This window comes from Phyllostomus discolor, chromosome 11 (assembly GCF_004126475.2).
Source record: "Phyllostomus discolor isolate MPI-MPIP mPhyDis1 chromosome 11, mPhyDis1.pri.v3, whole genome shotgun sequence".
Classification (NCBI taxonomy): domain Eukaryota; kingdom Metazoa; phylum Chordata; class Mammalia; order Chiroptera; family Phyllostomidae; genus Phyllostomus; species Phyllostomus discolor.
In genome coordinates, this window is record NC_040913.2 from 87566162 (window position 1) to 87575460 (window position 9299).

Consider the following 9299-nt stretch of genomic DNA (forward strand, 5'->3'; position numbering starts at 1 on the left):
TTCGCAGTGGAAACGGGTCCAGGGCCCATCAGCTGAGGGCTGGAGGCGCGCAGTGTGCTGCACCCGTACAAGAAGAGCACGTTATCCGGAGCCGAACAGAGGAACCCAGCAGCGACGGTGCTTCACAACACGGACGAACCTCGAAAATATTATGCTAAGTGGCAGAAGACAGACACGAAAATGACACAATTCCATTCACACGAAACGCCCAGAAGAGGCAAAGCCAGAGAGACGGCAAACAGACCAGTGGCTGCCAGAGGCCGCAGGTATGGGAACAGAAGGAAGGGCGACTTTGGAGTGGGTACGGGGTTTCCCCGTGGGGTGGTGAAGGGGTCCGGGAATCACATCGTGGTCACGGCTGCACGTGGTGATACCGTAAGAACCACTGAACTGTGCACTCTAAACGGTTATGATGGTGAATTGTATGTGATATGTTTAGTATCGATTAAAAAATAAGGTAAATAATTGGGGGAAAAAGCCACTGAGGACAGTGAAAACATTCTGAACCGCTGTATTTGGTAAATCCGTTTAACCCCACAACCTATACACACACTCTGCCTTTAAAAATCCCTTTCCTAGTCTATACACTTCTGTGGTTGTTTCTCTGCTAACGGGAGCTTCAGAGATGGATGGGAAAGTTCGCCTAAAATTCTAACAGGAGATCGGTTCAACCGATATCCATCAAGTACACAGGACTGGCGCGTACACAGCCTATCTCACGGACTTGACACCGCGTTAGGACTAACAGCTCCCTGCCCTCTCCGTGACTCCCGCATCGGCAGGATGGAGCTGGCCACGCCCCTCCGTGGCGGTGGCATCCTTTTCCCATCGGTGGTTACTCGGGTGCCAGTCGCCAGGCAGCGCGTCCAGCTCCCACAAGCAGGGAGGGGTGCAGGGCCTGGCCAGTGCGGGGCGGCAGCCCCAGCGCCCCCGTGCGTCTGGGCTTCCCCACGTGGACTCCCGACAGTGGCTTGCTGGCAGGCTACAGTCACAAGGGCGGGTTCTGTAGCTCACAACTAAGTCATTTGCAGGGAAACGCTTTGCTTATAAAAATAGTCTTTCTGGAAAAAGCCATTACTGTCCTGAGTCTCCCAAGCAAATTCAACGGCAAACCGTGGACTACGAAAGTCGCCGGAGGAGCCTTAGTCTCACACGGAGCAACTGCGGCTCACTCCAACAAGCGTTACCGCACACTGTCGAGAACGAGACGGATTTCTGTGGGAATTGTTGGAAGACAGCACAGTTCAGTTTAAGTTAGTGCTTCCCAGAGTGATTTCTTTAAAAAAAAACAAACAGAAACAAACTTTTAACAACCTCTCTGCACTTCAAATACCATAATCGCTCGCGTGATTCACAAGCAGCCACTCGGCACCAGACCCCAGAGCGGGCTGCAGGAGGGTTCCATCCCAGCCCCCCACGACGAAGGCAGCGGTGGCCGAGACTGACTGTACGGGCTGATTTTGCGCTCTTTGCTCTTATAAGCAACTCACATCTTTGCACTGTGAGTCAAAATGTAGCCGCTGATTGCTCTCGTTATTTTCAGTCTCACTGGGCAATCAGTGGTCTCTGGCTGTGAGTGATTATGGATATGCTTTTTGAGAGCCCAGCAGCAAGACACTGGAGAGAAGAGAGCCGTTCCATTAAGGTTCTTTCATTTATTTAACAGCTTTCTTCATTAACTGACTAACTGATACTCAGTTACTATCTACCATATAAGCACCGGACACAGAAAGTGGTAAGAAATCAGGTAGGTCTCTTGAGTTTACACGCTAGCGGTGGAGTGTGGCAAAATTCTTTGCTTTGACTTTGAAACAAAGACTGTCCAGAATGCCTCACATCCTAACCACGTGCCACAGCCTGGGCTGGAGTGCCAAGAGTGCACTCAGCCATCCTCTTCCTCCTCCTCACTGTCCCTCTCCACCCTCCCCCTGCCCCAGGGATTTTTTCTCTTTAATTAGAAAGCACAGTTTGCTCAAATCTGGCACTAGCCATAAACCAAAGATTGCAGGCTACCAGCAAGGCTACTTTGTGTGGCAGCAAATCTTTTCAGTTCAAGTAGACAAAGTTATGGTCTAGTTGGGTAATACTCAGTCCGAGCGGAGACAATGAGCAGAATTCTCCGGCGAGTTTGTAAAACCATTCACCCCGTCTCTGAGGCCTGCCTACCTTAGGCCCGTATTCCCCCGAGAGGCAATGGATCCATCCAACCTTTTTCTTCCCTGTTGAATATGGTCTTTTTTTTTTTTTTTAAAGCACCACACCATTTGGCCATGAGCTGTGGCCCACCACGAACACCAACCGGTGCTGTCCAAGGGTGAGCAAAACAGAGGTGAGCGAGGGAGCAGACCTGCACAATCACACTCCTGGGGGCGTGGCCCACGCGACAGCAGAGGCGGGAAATGACAGACAGGTAGACCTCCCCAGAATTAGTGAGCGGGGAGGAGGAAGAAGGCGAGGTCAAGATGTACAGTAAAACTGTGATTTATTCAGGGGCCAGACAGAACTCTTAACTCTTCCCCTAAATGGAATGTCTCCTGTGCCCAAGAATACACTGAATTTTCAGTTCTATCAGAACCTGAGCTGTGGTTTGACTTGGTCGGCTTGAGGGGTCCCGAACAGCCCACACCTCCAAGGCATTCACGAACCAGACCTTACATGTGGCTAGCTCGGGGATCACAGAATTGTAAGAAGTTGACAGGAGCCTTTGTAGATCAACCAAGACTGGTCGATTGGCCTGAGAAATCACGGGACAGGGAGGTCCCACTCTCCCGGAGACTCCAGAGCGTGCCCAGGTGTCCAGGAAGGCTAGAGGGATAGAAAGCACCTGGGCTGGGGAGTCGGACTATCTGGCTTCAAGTCCTGGCTCCGCTCTTAACAGTGATGGCAGCCTCTCATGACTCCATTTCCTCTGCTTGTGTAAATGGAAGATCACGACAGCGCCCCGGTAACAGAACCGAACGGATGGGCGGATAAAATGAGATCACAATCGAAGGGCGTGGCATTGTGGCCGCCTTACAAGAAATGCTGAGTGAATGTGTCTATCAACTGTTTTCAGGGGCACCCTGAGCTTCCACCCAGGCCCTAAACTGGAGCGACAACTCTGCAACTACCACGATTTGGCTGGACTCTAATTATGGGCCCCCAAACGCCCCTCTGAGGTAGGTGGTATTAGCTTTTTTTAAAAATTGGCCCTGGCTGGCGTAGCTCAGTGGATTGAGCTCGGGCTGAGAACCGAAGTGTCGCAGGTTCGATTCCCAGCCAGGGTACATGCCTGGGTTGCCGGCCATAACCCCCAGCAACCACACATTGATGTTTCTCTCTCTGTCTCTATCTCCCTCCCTTCCCTCTCTAAAAATAAATAAATAAAATCTTAAAAAAAAAGAAAGAAAATAGGCTTTAAAAATATATATATATTTCATTGATTATGCTATTACAGTTGTCCCATTTTCCCCCTTCACTCCCCTCCACCCTGCACACCCCCTCCCACCCACATTCCCCCCCTTCAGTTCAAGTCCACGTGTCATACTTATGAGTTCTTTGGCTTCTACATTTCCTATACTATTCCTACCCTCCTCCTGTCTATTTTCTACCTACCATCTATGCTACTTACTCTCTGTACCTCTTTCCCCTCTCCTCTATCTTCATCTTCGAGTTGAAACCGGGAGGTTTAGAGGGATTCGGGAACTCATCTACATTTACTCAATCAAGTGGCGGAGCAGTAAAAGCTCCGATCACGTCCGAGAAGTTTGCATGATTTCATCTACTTCCAAAAGCTTGAAAGTGCTTTTAAAATAATATTTCAGTATTTTAAAATCACAACTTACTGAATGAAAGAATGATCCTATAGAATCCCCCGCTGTCTCCCCATTAAATCTGCACGATCATTTATACAATCAGAAATACCTCCCAAATTCTGGTAGACTGTCAAAAACACAACATTCTTTTTCTTAACGTAAATGTGACTGGATAAATCATCATGATCTTTTTTTTTTTTAACTCTCACCCAGGGACATTCTTTCATTGCTTTTAGAGAGAGAGGAAGATCGACTGGTTGCCTGTCCCACACGTCATATGCACCCAGACTGGGATCAAACCTGCAACGTAGGTATGCGCCCTGACCAGGAGTTAAACCCACACTTCAGATGAAAGGATGGCACTCCAACCAACTGAGCCACACTGGCCAGGGCACGATCATTTTAACTAAATGGCTTTAAAAGTTCAAAAGTACTGCAGACCCACCGTACATCAAGTCACTTTCCTTTCAGGATTGGTAATTTGATCCTGTAGGGAATGGGCATACCTGCTGGCCGGGCCTGTGCGGTATCTCTCTTACCCTGTGTTCGGTCAGTGTGGAACAACATTGACTAGAGTTAATATTTACTCCAAATTCCCTCCCCCAACATCTCTTACACTATTTAGCAAGACTTGCAGACACTTCATTGTCCTAAAAGACAACACAAATATGCCAATGTTAACCCTGATCTCAAGGAATATCTTTTAAAACTTGGCTACTGAGATCCAGAAATAACCAGTCAAACCTGTAAATACTTAAAAGACCCAACGGCTTCAAGAAAACTGGAATAATAATAAATCATCTTAGTTAAACCTGTTTGCCACCATCAAATGAACGCTTGCGCGGTTCCCTGAAAACAGAGTTCAGAATAATTGTTAATCCATTAACAGTTTAAAATAAGAGACATGCTTAATTTAAGAAGTAGTAATATGGATAAGCAAAGCCATATAATCTCCCTTCACATTCTGTTCGCTTTACCCAGGCATTCCATATTCTTGACAACCCTTGCTGGTAAACACCAAGGAGATAATATAATCAAAGACGGAAATGGAAGTGGGAGAGAACATGAAACACCTAACTATTTCAAGAATTCATTGCAATGTCAATAACCTGCAACTCCAAGTATCAGAAAGTGGAAAGACTTCCCACACAACTGTGAAGGTCAAATAATTACACAGGTGCCTTGAAGGACACTGTTGGATGCCCACCATCATCCCTGACATTTACTGTCTGTGAAGTCGTTTTAAAGTGCAATAGCTGGCTTGCAGCGTGAAGTTGATGCCAACAGCTATGGCTGGAGAGATGGAGAAGCTGTGATGCTTGTGTCAGAGCTTCCATCAGGCTGGCAACAGGCAGCCAGGCTGTGGCAAGAAGGAGTTCCAGCACAGGTGTCTTTTCTCATTTCAGGAGGGAAACCTAAACCGATACCTTCATGGATAATTTAATAAGGGTTGTTCCATAAATTTATAATGTAATTTATGACTTTCTGTAATTGCTCTTTAATAGCTTTCAAAAACAATATTCTTAGGCTAAAAGTACCTGGGAATAATAAAGTATGAAAATTACAGCTTCCAATTGAGAAAAGGGGAATGTTTCATTTTTTTAAAAAAAAAGGACCCAGAAAGGTTATAAATCTCTAAGGCCACATTGCATAAGAAGCTGGAGAAAAGTTTCAGAAATGATAAAAGTCCAATTATTGGAGTTATCCTTAATAGTGTATATGTATTATTTAATCTTACAATTAGGAATAGCTTCTTCAGAGACAATATTTTCCTTTGAAGAGTAAAGAAAAGATGGGATAGAGGAGTAACACTTGCGAACACCCAGCCAAACGGCAGCTCCTGAACTTTGCAAACAATGATTTTGTCACGCTCCCCTGCACTCCCAGCGGGAAGAAAAAGTGTGTGTTGATAACTACAAGAAACCATGCTAAGCTCCGGTTGGAGTTCCTCAATAACCAAGGTCGAGTTCCAGTGTTCATTTCACCACCTCTCACTTCAAAACAGAATCTGCCTTTTCAAGGTCTGGGAGTCGGTTCAAGTTTTCAGGTGAGGACTAACATTAGGCAGGAAACCCCACAGGGTCAGAGCCAATTAATTACCCACCACCAGGGCCCACGGAGGAAGGGTGCCTGGGACCCGCCTCCGTGCCCAGGACCTTGGGGACCACCGGTGGCGTGCCCCATCAAGACCCCCCAGTTCAGCCTGAGAGCAAAGGACGGCCAGAGATACGCCCCAGGAGGCCTGGGAGGCTGGCTGCCCACCTTGCACTTAGGCCTCCTCCCCGAGCCGGACCCCTCCCGCCAGCCCCAATGTGCCCTTCAATCTCAATTCAGTCAACTTTAGGAGATGGCGAGCTCCAAACAGGGCTCAGGTGGCCCCTGTGGGCCCGTTAACTGCACGTAAGAGTGCCAGCCCAAGGCGCCAATTCCACTGGTCCCTTGGGTCCGGGAGTGTCCAAAGGTCCTGGGGGCGTCGGGAAGTGGGTGGGCAAAGGGGCCTTGGAAGGGGTGGCTTCAACTGCACCCCTCCAAAGTGCCCGACCCGCTGACGCTGACGCAGCCCAGCTCCGGCAGACCTTCCCGCGCCTCCTTCCCGGGACCCCTCCCTGCACCCCGGAGCCGGCGACGCCCCACGCCCCCCGCGCTGCGGGCGCAGCCGCTCGGCCAGGTCTCCCGGACAACAGCCACCGCCGCGCTTCCGAGGCGGGTCCCCGCGCCCCTAGCGGCCCGGCCGCCCACCTGTCCCGGGGGTCGATCCAGCTGGTCCTCCTGGTGTTGTGATCGATGTAGAAGACCTTGCCGTCGTAGTCCCTGGCCTCCTCCCAGCCCCGGGGTAGCGGCAGCTGCCCACTCCCGGCCCTTCTAGGCATGATCGGCGGCCTCGCCGGCGAGCGGCGCCTCCATAGGGACCGGGCACAGGACGCGGCGGGAACGCGACTGTCCGGCCCGGCCGCTGCACCCGACGCGGGCGCTGGCCAGGGGCTGCCGGCCGCGGGGCGCGGCGGGGCCACGCGCAGGGGGCGCCTCGGCGATCAGTCCAGGAATCCGCCAGGAATCAGTCCACCATGTCTGCGTCGGAGCCTGAGATCGAACCCTCCTCCACCTCCTCGCGGCTGCCGCCGCTGCCTCCGCCTCTTCCTCCTCCTCCGCGTCCCCCTGTGGCCGCCGAGGGTCGCGGCGCCCAGGCTGCCGGAGCCGCCGCCGTCTGGGCTCGGATCCGGGAAGCTCGGCGGAGCTACGGTGGTGGAAGCTACGGGCCTCTTCATTTGCATGCGATTAGCATGCGATTAGCATGCGCCCCGCCCGGGCCCGCCCCCGCCAGGCTCATCTGCATGCACATTCCTCGCCGCCACATTCCAGGGCTTAACCCTGCCGCTCCCGGGGGCCGCTGCCGGAGCTGGGCAGCCGGGCCCAGCCGGGCGGGGGAGGGGAGCCGCGGGACCAGGTGGGAGGGAGAAGGCCTGGAATGCAGCGCTCTCTCTCTTCCCCTAACCCCAAATATCTCCCTCCGGCCAAGGGTCTCGGGTTTTTAAACTTTCGGGACGGGAAAGACAGCTAAAGAGAAGTCTCCGAGCCCTGCTCAACCCCTTTCCGACTTCTAGGGGAAGCGCAGGACTTTCGAGAGGAAAGGGGTGGGGGCAGCTCGCTCCCTACGGAAGGAAAAGGCCCAGCAAACACCGAGGGCACAAAGGCTCCCCCAAGCCGCGCCCTGAGCCCCTTCGGACCCGAGGGCGGTCCCAGGCCGTGGCAAAGTGTGTAAAGCACTGAGAGCGGGTCGGGGGCGCGTCCGATCGGCGTCGGCCCCCGGGCAGATTCTACAGGGCTCCTGGGCTCGGTGACCTCAGCCGAGAGGCAGCGCGGGCCTCGGAGCGGAAAGCGAGGGCGGGCCCCGCGGTCCAAGAGGGCCGCGACACGCCTGCCCCAGTGGCCCACGGGGAGAATTCCAACCCGATCCTGAGAAGTGACTGGACCCCACACCCCATCTCCCGTGGCCGTCGTTGACGCCACCCGAGCTCCACGCGGGGCCGGGACTCTCCACCGAGAGGGCTGTCCGGCCACCGGGGCCCCCTCTGCAGCTGGCCCCCGCTGCAGGGATTTAGGACACTCGGACGTGGACATGTCCGGTATCCAGTCCCTTCAGGCCAGCCCCCGCCCCGGGAAGTCCCCAGCTCCGGGAAGTCCCCCACCCGAGCCCCGCTAAGGCCAAGGAGATGTGGGCGACTCGCCGGAGCAAGCCCACGGGGGCCCGGAAGCCAGGCGCTCCCAGGCCCTGGAGACGGCTGGAATGGAGAGTAGGTCTTTTCTCGCGCCACAGGCTTTGATTTATTCAGCAGCTACTAAGTACTGGTCGCCACGGACTACTGAAAAGGTGGCCGGACGTCGGGCTCCGGCAGGACAGCACCAGGAGCAGCAGGCCTGGCAGGACCTGCGCACGGCATTCGCTGCCCCCAACCCCTCGATTTGGGACAGAGCCCCCCAGTCCCCAAACTCCTCTCCAGGCCCGTCCACACCACCTTCGCTCACTCGTCTTCTTGGCGTGAACTCGCTTCACCCTGCCAGGAAGTAAGAAATGACTGCCCACCCTGTGCAGGCTACAGTGCTGGGCGGGGGCTTTCAGAGGGTTTGGGGACGACGTCTCCCCTCCCGCAGTCACAGAGCTGCAGGCGGTCCAGTGAGTTGAGGTTCGCCACAGCGCGGCGTGGACTGACGCTGGGTCCCCGGGGTTTCAGCGCATCGATGGGCGGGTGATCCCGGAGAGTAAGCACTGAGGGGCCAGGCTTGGAGCAGCTTCATGGCGGAACCGAGCCTCTGCCTTCTCTGAAGAGGGTCTAAAATCAATGAAACATTTTTAAAGAAGGGGCTGCATTTGCCCTTGGAGCTGTCTCAGCCCCCACGAACTTGAAACCACCAGAAACTCTCTGGAGAGCTGGGAACCCTTGGAAAGGGGCCAGCAGAGGGAGCGGGAAGTGGGGAGGAGAGTCACCCCAGACCCACTAGCTCACCTTATCTTTTCGGCCCAGAGCATTTACCAGAGGTAAGCTATGCTTTGCCCTTAGGAAAGAGAAGCCCCCCGCCTTCTGGGCCAGGGTTCTGGCCACTCCATTCTTCAAGAAGTGGTCACACAAGGCAAGCTTCCCAGTGCCCTGGGAGATGTGACATCCTGGTAGCTAATCTTATGGCGAGACTTCTGAAAGCTGTGAGAGAGAGAGAGAGGGAAAAAAAGAACTGTCTATAATTAATCTCTCACACTATTGAAGGAATGTGGTTTATTTGGGACTCCTCTCAACTGGCCCACTTGCCTTGTCAAAATTTACAGTATGGTATACTAGTAACACCATTCAGCAACTCAACCCAAACATTCTGGCTTATTCCTTGCTTCCAGGCCCCCCCCCCACCCCCAACATTTAGAAAATATGCGTCATACTACAATGCCCACATACTACTATTTAAAAACAAAACAAAACAAAACAAAAACAAAGTAACATACTTTGCTGTTGCCACAAT

The 9299-nt window shown here is 53.0% G+C and overlaps 1 protein-coding gene across 1 annotated transcript in view; it reads right to left on the bottom strand.

Moving 5' to 3' along the window:
- The window catches only part of WWC2 (WW and C2 domain containing 2), a 133333-nt gene extending 126273 nt beyond the window's left edge, over positions 1-7060 (bottom strand). The window contains exon 1 of the mRNA XM_028527019.2: positions 6534-7060. Within this exon, the coding sequence (XP_028382820.1) occupies positions 6534-6664 (131 nt within the window). The 5' untranslated portion in view covers positions 6665-7060. The remainder of the gene's footprint in view (positions 1-6533) is intronic.
- Positions 7061-9299: the final 2239 nt, after the last annotated feature.